The sequence below is a fragment of the Prionailurus viverrinus genome, chromosome C1, assembly GCF_022837055.1.
Source record: "Prionailurus viverrinus isolate Anna chromosome C1, UM_Priviv_1.0, whole genome shotgun sequence".
Lineage (NCBI taxonomy): Eukaryota > Metazoa > Chordata > Mammalia > Carnivora > Felidae > Prionailurus > Prionailurus viverrinus.
In genome coordinates this window covers 184,089,596-184,104,447 of record NC_062568.1, presented here as the reverse complement: position 1 = coordinate 184,104,447, position 14,852 = coordinate 184,089,596, and the positions used below count along the sequence as shown (strand labels likewise).

Here is a 14,852-nt window from a genome sequence, read left to right as displayed (position 1 = left end):
ACTTGGAGACCATGTAAATATCTTGTTTTACATCACACTTTCACCAACTAGTTTTTTAGCAACTAGTGTTGATTCTTGACTGAATTAATTATTAGTATGACTATTGCCAAAAGGTGGTTATCTAATTCTGTTGTTCCTTTTACGTTTTAAAATTTCTATTCTATGCCCTCCTCTCTTCCTTTTTTAAAAGTTATTTATTGGGGTGCCTGGGTGGCTTAGTCGGTTGGGCATACAACTTCGGCTCAGGTCATGATCTTGCGTTTGTGAGTTTGAGCCCCACGTTGGGCTCTGTGCTGACAGTTCAAAGCCTGGAGCCTGCTTTGGATTCTGTGTCTCCCTCTCTCTCTGCCCCTCCCTCACTTATGGTCTCTCTCTCTCTCTCTCTCTCTCAAAAATAAATAAACATTAAAAAAATTTTTAAATAAAGTTATTTATTTATTTGAGAGAGAGAGCAAGTGGGAGAGGGGCAGAAAGAGAGGGAGAGAGAGAATCCCAAGCAGGCTCCCTGCTGTCAGTGTAGAGCCTGATGCGAGGCTCAGTCTCAAAAACTGTGGGATCATGACCTGAGCCAAAACCAAGGATTGGACGCTTAACTGACTAAGCATCCCAGGTGTCCCCTTTCTTCATTCTTTATGTCAGTATGGACTTATGGATTCTTATGTTAATGGTTTGTAAGTTGTTACTGTCTTTATTTTGATGTCAGAATTTCTCAAGGGGCTATTGAGAGCCCCTTCAAGCTGGTATCTATGTCATTTTAACATGTCCCACCATTCTTTGAGTGCTTTCTTATTTCTTAACAAAATGAGATATTTCAGGTTCATCTTGCCTTTGCCAGCCCTAACCCTGGAATCAGCCATTTGTCCAAGGAGTCCTGCTTCCTTTAGGTAGAGAATGCTATTTAGAAACCAAGATCTACATATAAGCATGCTCATTATTATTGGGGTGTCATTGTTTCTAGGCCTGCTCAGCAGATAGAGCTAGAAAAACACATACTTACAAACGCATAATGCACACACACATATAGGCACACCCAATGTTACACACATGCATACTTATATGTATACACATATATGTGTATAGATGTGTGTATCAATATATTCACATAAATGTATCACAAATGTAGACCAATATATTTATCTATCAATTTTTCTCTCTCACACACAGACATAACTGTGAATTCATATGTATCTGTCTCCATTTGGTCTCATTCTAACTTTTCTCGTTTCCATATTTGTAACTTCCTTCCCTAAGACTGAGAAACCTACTTTATGTTATTGCTCAGTTCTAGCATGTAGAGATGAGTAGGTTTAGAATTGCTGAGTCAATGCTACTAGAAAAATTCCACAAACCTACCAACTGGAGTTCAGTGTTTATTTATGGTTCCTTTTGTCTTTAGCCTGCACATTTGTCTATAGTCCAAATACTGTGTTCAGGAAATACTTGTGTGTGTTCTTCCCATTCTCCCCCTTCAGTGCTGTTTCACAGTTTATTCAACTAGTCTCCCACATATGGGCATTTAGCTTGTTTGCAGTATTTTGCTATTACTTCTTTGTTCAATTCTGTCTCCATCTTTATTGTGTGTCCTATTCCTGACAGCGTACCCAAGAGGACTTACAGCAACTGAGGTCAGACTTGGATACTGTTTCCACGAAATGCAACAGCTTTCTCCATCAGTCTCCATCTGGTTCGAGTGTCCCAACTCTGCGCTCAGAACTCAATCTGCTGGTGGAGAAAATGGACCATGTGTATGGTCTCTCCACAGTCTATCTGAATAAGTGAGTAGGCTGCAGGTTTGGATCCAGAGGGCAATGCTTTCATTGGAATGAGAAGGGGAAGTGCCTGGAGTGTTTCACGAACAATCCAGAGAGGTTGCAGATCTTGAAGAGCATGTACCCATGAAGAGAGACCTTGGCTTTCGCTCCAAGTAACTGGAGTGGGTTCCTTGGGGTGCAGCAAACAAATGTCAGTGATACAGAAAGAGAGATGGATTTGCATTGTTAGGAGTATTTCTCTTTGGTTAGATAGCTCTGAAAAAAAGAAGGGACACTACACAATGAAAATTTTAAATTTTCAGTTAAGCTAAATACAGTCTTTGAAGATTTTCCCTCTATCCATCCATGACCTTGAGGAGTCACAGATCTTAGACTCTTCATAGTGTTGAGTGGGTTTCTGGCCTTATGTCATTTCTCCCATGAGTCCACCACATGTGTGTGTGTCCCAGTGTCACCTAGAACTTTATTTTGAATTGGCTGAAATTGGCAGCACATATATCATGCTTTCTTATTTTTATAAAACCCTGTCATCATCTAGTAATGGTAAAACTGATTTTAGCAGTACATCTTGTGAACCTCTCTATAGTGCTCCAAGTCTGTGGCCAAGCTCTTAAAATGTGTGTGTTAACGAAGGTGACCTTCCCCTCACAGGCTAAAGACAATCGATGTTATAGTGCGTAGCATCCAGGATGCTGAACTCTTGGTCAAAGGTTATGAAATCAAGCTGAGTCAAGAAGAAGCTGTACCAGCAGATCTCTCTGCTCTGGAGTCTCACCGGTCTACGTTACGGGTTGGTTGCTCTGAGTTTCGTAGGAGCTTGACTTAACATATCCATTGCTTTGGGTTAGCAGAGAAATGCAATTTTGGACAGCATGACAGTGATTTAAATTTGCATTTAAACTGGGCAGGATAGCATATTTAATATATTTTAATGTGGATCCAAAGAAGTTGGGACTGAGAAAAATATCTAGCTGGAAAGGGAAATAAATGACTGCCTTTCTGTTTTATTTCCTGTGATTTCCGTAAAATCACAGCTAAATCAGATACAATCAGTAGTTACACTTCTAAATTAGATAGCCAAGTTTCAAACACTAATTCTTTGCACATCTCTGTAATGTACTGCCTGCCCTTGGCCTCCCTGTGTGCATGAGGACTGTGGAGGCATTTCTAGCGCAAACATTATAGAGTTTGGCTTGTGAATCCCAGATACAACGCGGAGCCAGTTATAGGCTATGTCCTTGTTTGCTACCTTAGTCTGAGTCCTTTTTGGCACAGAATATATTTAACCTGTTGCTGTACTTGTCCTTTTATAGCACTGGCTTAGTGACGTGAAGGACAAGAATTCAGTGTTTACAGTCCTGGATGAGGAAATTGCCAAGGCCAAGGCAGTGGCAGAACAACTGAGTCGTCTGACTCCAGAGCGAAGCCTGGATTTGGAGCGCTGTCAGGAGAAAGGCTCCCAGCTGCGGGAACGTTGGCACCGGGTCATTGTCCAGCTCGAGACCCGGTGAGTGGTGACCTCACCCTTTTCTCTTACTAGAATTCAGGGACTAGGTTTTAAACAGAAAGCTGTACATTCTTACTTAAAGGCAGGATGTGATAGAGAAAGGTACAGATTAAATGAATTCTGGACAAGATGAATGACAGAAAATTGGGACCATCAACCCCAAAGCAGACCTGAGGCTGCATTTGGTGAAGCAGTGATGGTCCTGTTAGCGATGCTTCTCCTGTACCAGTTTTTATCTAGTTAAGCCATGACGACAGTGATGTTTTGGGATATAAACTGGAAGGGTGATAATCTTTTCTCAAGGCTAGATCTTGAGTTCTGGTTCTTGTTTTAGTTTTGAATCCAACTATGAGCCATTTTTCATAGTGGAGCTTTGCAGAATTTCTTGCTTCCACTTTCATTTGCTAATTCAGTGGTTTTTATTTCTTTTACTTGAAGTCCTGCTTCTGATGTCTGATTTGAATAGGAAAGACAAAATTACCTTACTGAGGTTAGGCTGGATAGGCAAATACAGAGAGGGAGGAGTTATAGTAACTCAAAAGTTTGGATTGATACTCTGTAATTGAATTACTATCCCAAGTCTGGTTGGACTCACAAAAGTGATATAAGAAACTGTTCCTGAAATTAACTGGAAGTTAGTATTTTCACCCATCTTTCCCCAAGAATTTACAGCAATTCCTAAATCATAACTGTGGTACTCCAACGGGTACTCTGTCATCAGGAGACAGAAGTGTACAGCCAGCACTATCTTATTGGCAATCCTGGTGATCCTTGGCAGCCTAGGTAAAAAAAATTGACAAGGATCATCATGGGATGCCAGGCTCCAAAGCAGTGTCCAGGGCTACCATGCAAAACTGGTTTCTACTTACTTTCACCCCACAGGGCACTGTTTACGTGCATAGGTCTCCGTTGGCATTGTACTACTGTTTCCCCAAAATAGATGAATCCTCTGTGATCAAGCCCAACTGGAAGAATGGGATAAGGAGGGAATTGCCCCATTTACTTTATTGTGTTTGTACCAAGGTGTCTAATGGCAGTTTCTTTCCCTATGCTCCTCCAGCCAATCTGAGCTAGAAAGTATTCAGGAAGTTCTGGGAGATTACAGAGCCTGCCATGGAACTCTCATCAAATGGATTGAGGAAACCACTGCCCAGCAGGAAATGATGAAGCCAGGCCAGGCAGAGGATAGCAGAGTGCTGTCGGAGCAGCTTAGCCAGCAGACGGTGGGTATAGCAGTAGCATGGTGAAAGTTGTGTGCGGGGGTGGGGGGTGGGGAGGAGTTAGTTCATCATGGAAGGAGGTGAAAAGCTAGCAATTAAGCTTCCCCCAAATAGCAAGGTATTCTGAGACTCCTCTTCTGAAAATAGTTCAAGCAAGATGGTCTCAAGATGATACTGGTTTTGCACTTAGGCCAGACAGACTTGTAAGGTCCCTTTGAAACCTGAGTTTCAGAGACTATATATTGAAACCATAGGTGGACAGATTAAAATTATCTTGCCTCATTTTGTTTCTTGATACTGCATTTGATTTTACTAGGATTAGAACATGGGGCATGGAAAACCAGGAAAGATGTAACTGGACAAAAATTATTCAAAGTGGTTTTTACTTGTTAGTGTTTTGTTGTTTATCTTGTTTAACATCACAGTTTAGAGTATGAAGTCTGGTGTTAAATTGCTTGGATTCCAGTCCTGGCTCACTCACTCACTATAAGACCTTGACCAAATTACTTAACTTCTCAGCATTCTACTTCCTCATCAATAAAATGGACATAGTCCATTATTTGTTTAACCTATCTCACTCATAAAGTTATTGTTGTTAAGGTTAAATGAAGGGATACATGTAAAATTTGCAGAGCAGGGTTTTTGAAGTGTGGAGTCCAGACTAGAAGCATCAGCATTACTGAGAGCATGTTAGAAATGCAAGTTCTCAGACTTACCCAGACCTACCGAATCAGAAACTCTGGAGGTGGCCTGGCAAGACAGTGATTGCCTCACAGGTGATTCTGATGTCGCTAAGATTTGAAATCTGCCTTAGAACATAATAAATGATAGCTGTTTTGATGACAATACGGACGATGGTAATGTTGTGATACTTTGGTTTCCAGGATCTGTTTGCAGAAATCGAGAAGAATCAGACAAAGCTGGACCAGTGTCAAAAATTTTCCCAGCAATACTCCACTATTGTAAAGGTAACTCTACCATATCCCCAAAGGCATATAAATGATCTCTAGCAGAGAAAGATCTCCCTTGTCACTGTCGGGTTTGCTTTTGGACAAGTAAGCTTTTGCGGGGGGGGGCTGGCCCAATCCTCCAGTTAATGCACATGTGTACTTTTCATGGCCCTATATTTGAGGATGCTCAGAGTAGTACCAGACATCAGCTCTGATTCAAGGAATCACACTTAAGATGATCCACAGGTTTTTTTAAACTTGCCATGTCAGAAACAGAATGTTTTGGATTTCCTCTCACATGTACTTCTCAGGTCTCGCCTATTTCAGGAGTGTCCCATTTTCCCACTTGCTGAAGCAGAAAACCCAAGAGTTACCCTTAAATCTTCTCTTTACCTTAAAGTTTATGTTCTGTCTGTGAACAGCTTGGCTTCATCTTCCAATATGTCCTTGATCTATCTCTTGTTACCCACTCACCTGTCCCCATTTCCCTGTTTCACATCTGAGTGAGGAATCTTCCTTAGACTCTTCTAATCCTCTGAGCTGATCTCTTGCTCAGCCTGCCCCATAGGCTATTTTCCCACGTAGTAGCTAGACCCACCTTTTTAGAGCATACTGCATGTCACCGAATCTCAGACATTGTCAGTTATAAGCCACACCATTATCTTATACACTACCAAAAAAGAAGAAATTCTGCTAATTTTTTTTTTAAATAGATTTTTTTTTAACTTTTTTTTTTCAACGTTTTTTATTTATTTTTGGGACAGAGAGAGACAGAGCATGAACGGGGGAGGGGCAGAGAGAGAGGGAGACACAGAATCGGAAACAGGCTCCAGGCTCTGAGCCATCAGCCCAGAGCCTGACGTGGGGCTCGAACCCACGGACCTCGAGATCGTGACCTGGCTGAAGTCGGACGCTTAACCGACTGCGCCACCCAGGCACCCCGAAATTCTGCTAATTTTGCAAATACCATTGATTGTAAGACACATTCTAATTTTAGAGATACTAAAATGTGGGGGAGATGTGCACCTTACAATAGCTCAAGTATGGTAAATTGGATCACGTCAGTCACCTGCTTAAAACTGTCTAGTGACTTCATATCATACTCATAATAAAAATTTAAAGCCGTGTATAGTTTATGAGGCTATGCATGATCTGGTCCCCCTTCCCTATTTCTCTGATAACGTCTCCAAATAAAAATGACCTGAGATTATTATATATTTATTTGTTTATTGTGTTCCTTCCCACTAGAATGTAAGTTCCAAGGGAGCAAGGTTTTTTCTAACGCGTTCTCCACTATGCATATAGCACTCAGAACAATGATAGGTAATAGTAGTTGCTCAACAAATATTCTATGAATGAACCCATTTCTTTAGTTAATAACTAAAGACTTGGTATCACAAAGAATTGAGTTTAAATCCTAGCTTCACCGTTTTCTAGGCTTAAAACTTTATGCAAGTACTTAGCCTCTCTGGGTGCCTGTTGCTAAATCTACAAAATGGAATCAGTACTTCACTGAATGGTTATAAAGATTACCTGGGATAGTGTATACATAGGACATTGCCTCAAACTTAAGATACATTCAGTAAATGGTAGCACCTGCTTTTATTATTGTTACCATTTTATTACTACTAATATTGTACTATTATAGTAGTAGTAATAGTAATAATTTTTTTTTTTTTACTGCTGCTCTAGGCTGCTTAAGGAACTCATTCCGTGTTTTTCTCCTGCCTAGAGTTTTCTAAGTAGACAACAAAAAGCAGGGCATTCCAGTCCAAGGGAACTGCATAGTCAAAGGCACAGAGGAATGGAAATATAATGATTATAGGAGGAAATAGCAAATAATTCTGACATAGCTAGATGGTGTGTGATACATAAGAAGCAGTGACTGTGGAAAATGAGAAGGGAAAGTTGAGGCCAGCCTATGAAAGGCCTTGTTCAGTTCTCTTGGCTTTACTTTCTATTCTTGTTCCTCAAAATGGGGTGTTAGAATCAGGAGCATCAGTATCATTGGGGAGCTTGTCAGAAATGCAGAATCTTTAACCTGCCAAATCAGGATCTCAGTTTCAACAAGATCCCCAAGGTGATTTATGTGCATGTTGCTATTTGAGAAGCTCTGCTCTAGATCATTAAAAGCTTTCAAACAGAGGAATGAAGTGATCATCATTATGTTTTAGAAAAGCTATTCTGGTGGCAGGATAGAAAAGAAATTGAGAAGAGAGTAAAGGCAGGAGAGTAATAAGAGGCTCCCTGGCACCCATCCATATGTGATAGGAAGGGGTCCTGGAGGAAGACAGCACTCTCAGGATGGCAGAGGCGATGTCAGCATAGCACAGCAACATGAGAAGAGCATCGGTTTAGGATCTCTCTGTTGCTCACCCACTGAGTAATCAGGGAGACGCACTTCCTGTCTCTAGGCCTCAGGTTCCCAATGTATGAGAGGATGAGGATGGTCAGCAAACTATGACCCACAGGCTAAATTGAGCCTGCACACTATCTTTCTGTGGCCCATGAGAAATAGCAAGAAAAACCCCCAAAACCAAAGAAGAAGAATACTTCATGACACATGAAAATTCTATGAACTTCAGCTTTCAAGTGTCCATCCATGATGGTTTATGATAACACCATCACACCCTTTCATTTACTGATTGTCTCCAGTTGTCCTCCCTTACAGTGGCAGAGTTGAGCAGCTAGGACAGAGCGTATGGCCTGATAGTTTCCACCTGGCCCTTTAAGCAAAAAAGTTTGCTAATCACTGGTTTAAGTGATCACCAAAGTGCCTTCCAGCAATGAAATACTATGATTCTGTTGCATGAGTTATGTTGCATGAGTATGTGTAAATGTGGTGAAATGTCTTCCTCTCCCAGGACTATGAATTGCAACTGATGACATACAAGGCATTTGTGGAATCACAGCAGAAATCCCCTGGCAAGCGCCGTCGCATGCTTTCCTCCTCAGATGCCATCACGCAAGAGGTGAAAGGGTGGGGAAAGGACATGCCACTGTCTTCCCTTAAGGAAAGATTTGTTTGTTGGGGCCCTGACAGTTTGATTTAGGGTTCACCTTTCTGTTGAGCATGTGATTTCATGAAAACTTCCTCTCATTTTCAACTATTTAAATATACTTTTCCGGCAGATAATTTATCTAAATTGTTTTTCTGAACCATAGTTCATGGACTTGAGGACTCGCTACACAGCTCTGGTGACCTTAACAACTCAGCATGTAAAATACATCAGTGATGCGCTCCGGCGACTAGAGGAGGAAGAGGTGAGGATGGTTGGGTCCTAAATCATTTTGAAAATAGAATTAAAAATCCTGTGTTTCCTCTTGCAAAATTTAAAGTGCACACACAGCCAATTTTCATTATTCACAGTAGTCATGTTTTGTGAAGTTACTATCACACCACATTAGGGAATACTGCACTCTTACACTTAGGGGAAATACAGGGTTAGGTTCCTGTGAGCCTCTAGTCACACATTTTTGTCAGTGAATAATACATAACCTTGTTTTATGTGTGTTTTTGTTTAAAAATACCTTATTTAATATATTTTGTTGATTCAGGCCAAGAGCACTGTACCTCACACCTAAATGAAGTTTATTTAACATACATTTTCTCTGTAAGGCATTCACAGCCTTCTTTTGCCTAGGAACATGAGATAGCACTTCAGCACTGTGCTTGCGTCCATTTTATTTTATTTTATTTATTTTTAAAATAAATCAATTATTTTTTTAAGTTTATTTATTTTGAGAGAGCGTGAGCATGAGTGGGGGAGGGTCAGAGAGCGAGGGAGAGACAGAATCCCAAGCAGGCTCTGTGCCATCAGTGCAGAGCCTGATGTGGGGCTTGATCTCACAAACTGCAAGATCATGACCTGAGCCGAAATCAAGAGTGGGACGCTTAACCGACTGAGTCACCTAGGTGCCCTGCTTGGGTCCATTTTAAATGGTGAAATCACCAAAAAAATTGTGAAAAAACATGATACTAAATAGACTGTGAAAACAATACTTGTTTATAGTATAAGAGCTGGAATGAGAAGGTACAGTGTCACCCTCAGCTGGGAACATTGGGCATATCTGGAAAAGACTACGAAATTGCTATAAGTATTGACTTTGGAGTTACAAATAAATTCTAGTGAGTAGAACAAATTCACAAATATGGAATTTGAATAATGAGGATTGACTGTATAATGTCCCAACTCTCCCACTTCCAAGTGTCTTCATTATAGATATATTGTAAATATGAAGAAAGGAGATATGAACAAAGATCCTTAATAAAGCATAATTTGTTAATGGGAAATAATTGGAAACATACAAATTCCATACAATGGGATGCTATGAAACTGTTAAAATTATGAAAGAGATTTATTATATATTGTGTTCTTAAAGTAAGCTAGAGAAAAGAAAATGTTAAGAATATCATGATAAAGAGAAAATACATTTATGTAAGAACTGTATTTATAAAATAAAATGCGTGTATAAGTGGACCCACCCAGTGCAAACCTGTGTTGTTCAAGGGCCAGGTGGACACCAAAATTCTGGGGAATGAGATTAAAGGGATATATGTTATGCACTTCAGATTATGTGAATTTTTTATAATGAGTATATAATCTTATACAAATCTACGTCTTTGCAAAATAAGTTTCTGTATGTTGCTCACTTTTATAAAAGAAACGCTTTGGAAATACTAACTCATACCAATTTTTGCCTATGCAAATTAGCAAAAAACTTCCTTTATGTCATAACTATCTCACTTAATCTCTGTAGACTTCATTCTCTTTACCTGTAAATCTAAGAATCATGAAAAAAGATGCTATATTTAAAGGATATTTAAATATCAGTAAATAATTATTGAATACGTTATGTTAAAAAAATTGTTCTTTTTTAGAAAGGTGCTAACCTAGATATGTTGAATTTGGCTACTAGTATCACACAGTTAAGCACCTATGAACAATGTTCTAGGCTGGGTAAATTATATTTATCTTGGGGTTATTTTAGCTTCCTACTGATTTAGGTAACTTTTGTGTCTCTATTTTAGGAAATCAGAAGTCAGGCCAGTTTAATAAGACATTGACCAAGATACTGATTTTCTAATTCCTGTTCTAGAAAGTTGTAGAAGAGGAAAAGCAGGAACATGTGGAGAAGGTTAAAGAACTTTTGGGCTGGGTGTCTACCCTAGCAAGGAACACACAAAGCAAAGCTACCTCATCCCAGACCAAAGAATCGACGGACATTGAAAAAGCTATTTTAGAACAGCAGGTGAGTAGAAGAGCCATCTGTCTCTTAATAATATGTAAGAATGCGTTAGATGGAATAAAACAAATCACATATGGGCCATCCCAGGAATGATATTCTCAATAAATGTTAACTGCCTAACTTAAAGAAATTTAAGAAGTCATCCTATTTGTACTTTACCTTCTTAATCAACTTTATATAGCTTATTGGTAATAAAAATCTGACCTAAGCTAGGTTTTTCCCTAGGATTTTTAAAAAGTTATTTCAAATAATTTTGATTCTTTGATCTATTGGGTTCTGAGGCTATACTCTTTGTTTCTACCACCTAGGTTCTGGCAGAGGAACTGACAACCAAGAGGGAACAAGTCTCTGAGGCCATTAAAACCTCACAGATCTTCTTGGCCAAGCATGGTCATAAGTGAGTATTAAATGAGAAATTTTGGCACATGTAGGGGACTGAATCTACTTGGCTAAAACTTAAGGTCACAGGGAGACTGGAGAATTTAGGGCTGCAAGAGCCAGATTATGAAGAGCCTCATTGTTCGTGCTGAAGAGTTTGCATTTTACCTTGTTGACTATGGGGAGGAGTCTCTTCTATATGATTGGATTTTGTTGATGAAGATTTCTAGAACAGTTTTACAGAGAATACATTCACAAAGTGGAGGCCTGAGACCAGTAAAGAGGCTGTTGTGATAATATGGGCGAGAAATGTTGAGGGTGGAGAAGGGCAAGAATTCAAAAGTTATTAAGGATGATGAACTTACAGGGTTTGGTGACAAATGAAGATTGTCAGATATAACTTCTAGGTTTCTGGCTTAGGTCTCTGAATGTATGGTGATGTCACTAACCAAGATAGGGAATACACGAGAAGGTGTGGATTGAGGGAGAAGGCAGCTTTATTCTTAGATATTATGAACCTGAAGAGCCCACAGGACATAAGAGTGGAAATACTTAGAATGTATTAGAAGGTACCTCATATGTTAATTTATGCCTTACATAGTTCCACTAAAGTTGTCCAATGGGGAGGTGTGTATGTAAATTTAGAATTAATGAGAGAAGTCTAAAGTGATGCAGATCTGAGTCATCAGCATAGTAGAAACCATGAATGGATTAGTTTACAAGGGTTCAAGGGCGTCTTGGTACTTTTCAGCCTGTAAAGGAAGCCTTATAGAAATAGAGGGAATATTATGAGTAATACTTTAGAACCTATGAGAGAATAGTGTTCCAAAAAGGAGAAAGTGGTCAGAGGTCAAGAAAGACTGAGACTGAGATGTTTCTCTTGAATTTGGCAAGTTGGAAGTTTTTGATGACTGATGAAAAGTTGAGGCATGATGTCAGATTCAGTATGACGGGGAGTACATGAGGTGAGGAAGTTAGTGATAGCAAAATTAGACTACTCTTTCAAGAAGCTTAGCCATAGGAAATGGCGGTAATAATACAGTAAATAATTAGAGTAGAATATACAATCAAGAAAGACCTCTTCTTGAAAGATCAGAGGAACTTAGCTATGTTTATGGACTGAGTCTCAAGGACCAAAAGGGAGAAAGAGATTGAATAATAACAGGAGAGGGGTCCCAGAGTTATAGGAGAGGACACAATTTATCAGTGGGTAGAAAGTACAACCCTAGACCAGAGTCAAGACAGCTTTTCCTATGAGGTTTGAGGAAAAGGAGATTAGGAAAGGTGTGGATAGAGGTAAATATGTAAGGAGCGAAGCCAGAAGGTGAGTGAATTCGTGCCCAGTGGTCTGCAATTCCTTTTGAAATAGACTGAAAGGTTGTTTGCTGTGAGGATAGCTCCCTCACAGGGCAAAGGAATTGGGATTGACTGGGGCCTCCAAGAAGGTTGTCAGGAAGCTCTCAGGTCCACTAGAGACTGGAAACCAGTAGGATCTCCTCCATAGGGTCTCCTCCCTCCCCCCACCCCAAGACACACACACACACACACACACACACACACACACACACACACACACACACAGGATATACTTAGCCTGCAGGCAGGAGCAGAGAAGTCCAGTGATTCTATTGATCTGGGGCAGGAGTTTCATCAGATTAGCAAGGACAGAGTGCAAGGCTAATAACGAGGAGCTAATAGAGACTATGGACTGTGGGGTCTGGACTACAAGAAGAAGATACTGAAGATCATAGGGAGGAATGATAGATTAAGAAAAAAGTGGGAGAGTTAAGGAGGGCTTAGGAAATCTCAATAAATTGATGGGTAGTTGCAAAATTCACCAAATCCAAGATTGCGATTACCTCTAGGGAGAAAGGTAAAAGAACAGGGTTGGTGACAAATGTACATGGGACTTTGAATATATCCGTAATGTCTTATTTCCATGAAAAAGATCTAAAGTAAATCTGGTACGATACTAAAACTTGGCAAAGGTGGATAGTTGGGTAATAGGTAAATGAGAGGTTATTTTCTCTTTTGTCTGTTTAAAATATTTTATTTTTAGAAGAGAACGTTTTTCCCTAAAAGAGCTTCAATGTTTCATCTTCTAGGCTCTCAGAAAAAGAGAAGGAACAAATATCTGAACAATTAAATGCCCTAAATAAGGCTTACCATGACCTTTGTGATGGTTCAGCAAACCAGCTTCAGCAACTTCAGAGCCAGTTGGCCCAACAGACAGAACAAAAGGTACATTTAGTTTCTCTCTCCAAATAGGAAAGGTACCTTTTGAATGGTATGAAAGCAGCTTTGCTGATTGAGAATCATGTTCACTAGCTTTCCATGACCAATGTGACTTAATTTTTAACCTCACCATAGCAGCCATTTGTCTTGTGTTTCTTTACTGGGGTTCCATGATGTATTGGTCAGTCAAAAACACTAGAAGGCACTTATGGCCAACGCTGTAGACCTGATTTACAGTTTCTGTTTCTGCCATTTTATGGCAGACCGCAATTGAAGAGAATATAAATCCTATATTATATCTGATCACAGGGCAGCAAGATTACTCCTTCATGGCGTTGTCATTCAAAAGTTGACAGCCAGAAGTTCTGAATATTGGGAAGAAAAGGCCATGTACTTCTTCCTCCATATTTTTTTTCATAGCTACTAAATAAGTGAGAAATGTTCATTTTCCAAGCAAACTGGTGGATTGGTTGTACTGACTGAGACGCTGGTTCCCCTCACCCATGGTCATTCCATAGTGTGACATCTTTACCAGTTCCCACTCATGTTCCCTTCCCAGACCATAGGAAAATTGTCAAGTTCCTGCTGGTTGTCCTGAGTTCTTCCTGGATTTTTGTGTGTATATGTAAACTTACCATATTATATACATGTGTCTCTGGGATATATATGTGTTTGCCTGCTTATTTCCTATGTTGTGAAGCAATGGCCAAATTATGTGGGGCAGGTCAAAATTTAAGCTCATGTGGTTGTCAGATTTGGTCTCGATGATGCTCAAAATGATATTCAGACAAAACATGCTTTGACTCTGGTCCTTGGGTATGAAATTGGTGCATCAGGAGCTAGAGTTATAAAGATCACAAGACAGAACCAGCTATGATTTGTTTGAGAGTAGTTTTCCAGAAAGAATATGCTGGTTTAGCATCCTTATGTAAGGTAGCCCACTTCTAATGGCTTATTGCTTCACCATATAAGGGAGTATGTGAAAAGTTTTAACAATTGCTTGCTGAGAACACCCAGTTCTCATTTTGAAAGGTTAAAAAAGGGGGGGAAAAAGAAAGAAAGACAAGCTGCTGAGCACCACTACATTGAGCATGATGTGTCCCCTGTTACTGTTTGTGTGTTTCATGTGAAGTATTGTTCTGATTAACTGACATCCTTGCTTACAAGTTTCACTAACCCTTTGGAGTTTAAGCACAAATGCACAAAAGGGAAAAAGAGGACGACCTGTTTGGGGTTCTTTTTTACAAAAAAACAAACAGTCGCATGCTGGACGCTAACCCCAAGCTTACACTGTGTGTGCGATGCGGCTGAGCTGCTCCGTAAGGCTCTCTCTCTATCTGCCCAAGGCGTGCTGCGACTCTGGTAAGTAGAAGCCTTTTACGTTTCCTTTCCTCCTCTCCGTCTGTCTTTCTCTGCTTGTTTAGGTCAGAATGCCCATGTTTGGTGGGACTGAACTGGATTTCTCTGGATTATTGCCCAGCTTGGTGCTTCTTGCCTGTCCTTCAATCCTGAGAGTATTGGAAGGAACAGCCTGTAGTCT

The 14,852-nt window shown here is 40.0% G+C and overlaps 1 protein-coding gene across 15 annotated transcripts in view; it reads left to right on the top strand.

Annotated features, from left to right (window-relative positions):
- The window catches only part of MACF1 (microtubule actin crosslinking factor 1), a 331,328-nt gene that overhangs the window by 192,982 nt on the left and 123,494 nt on the right, over positions 1-14,852 (top strand). For all 15 annotated transcript variants that reach the window (XM_047871166.1, XM_047871165.1, XM_047871167.1 and 12 more), the window contains exons 26-35: positions 1,597-1,775; positions 2,424-2,562; positions 3,086-3,279; positions 4,340-4,502; positions 5,384-5,467; positions 8,314-8,421; positions 8,615-8,713; positions 10,550-10,702; positions 11,008-11,096; positions 13,183-13,318. In XM_047871166.1, the coding sequence (XP_047727122.1) occupies positions 1,597-1,775; positions 2,424-2,562; positions 3,086-3,279; positions 4,340-4,502; positions 5,384-5,467; positions 8,314-8,421; positions 8,615-8,713; positions 10,550-10,702; positions 11,008-11,096; positions 13,183-13,318 (1,344 nt within the window). The remainder of the gene's footprint in view (positions 1-1,596; positions 1,776-2,423; positions 2,563-3,085; positions 3,280-4,339; positions 4,503-5,383; positions 5,468-8,313; positions 8,422-8,614; positions 8,714-10,549; positions 10,703-11,007; positions 11,097-13,182; positions 13,319-14,852) is intronic.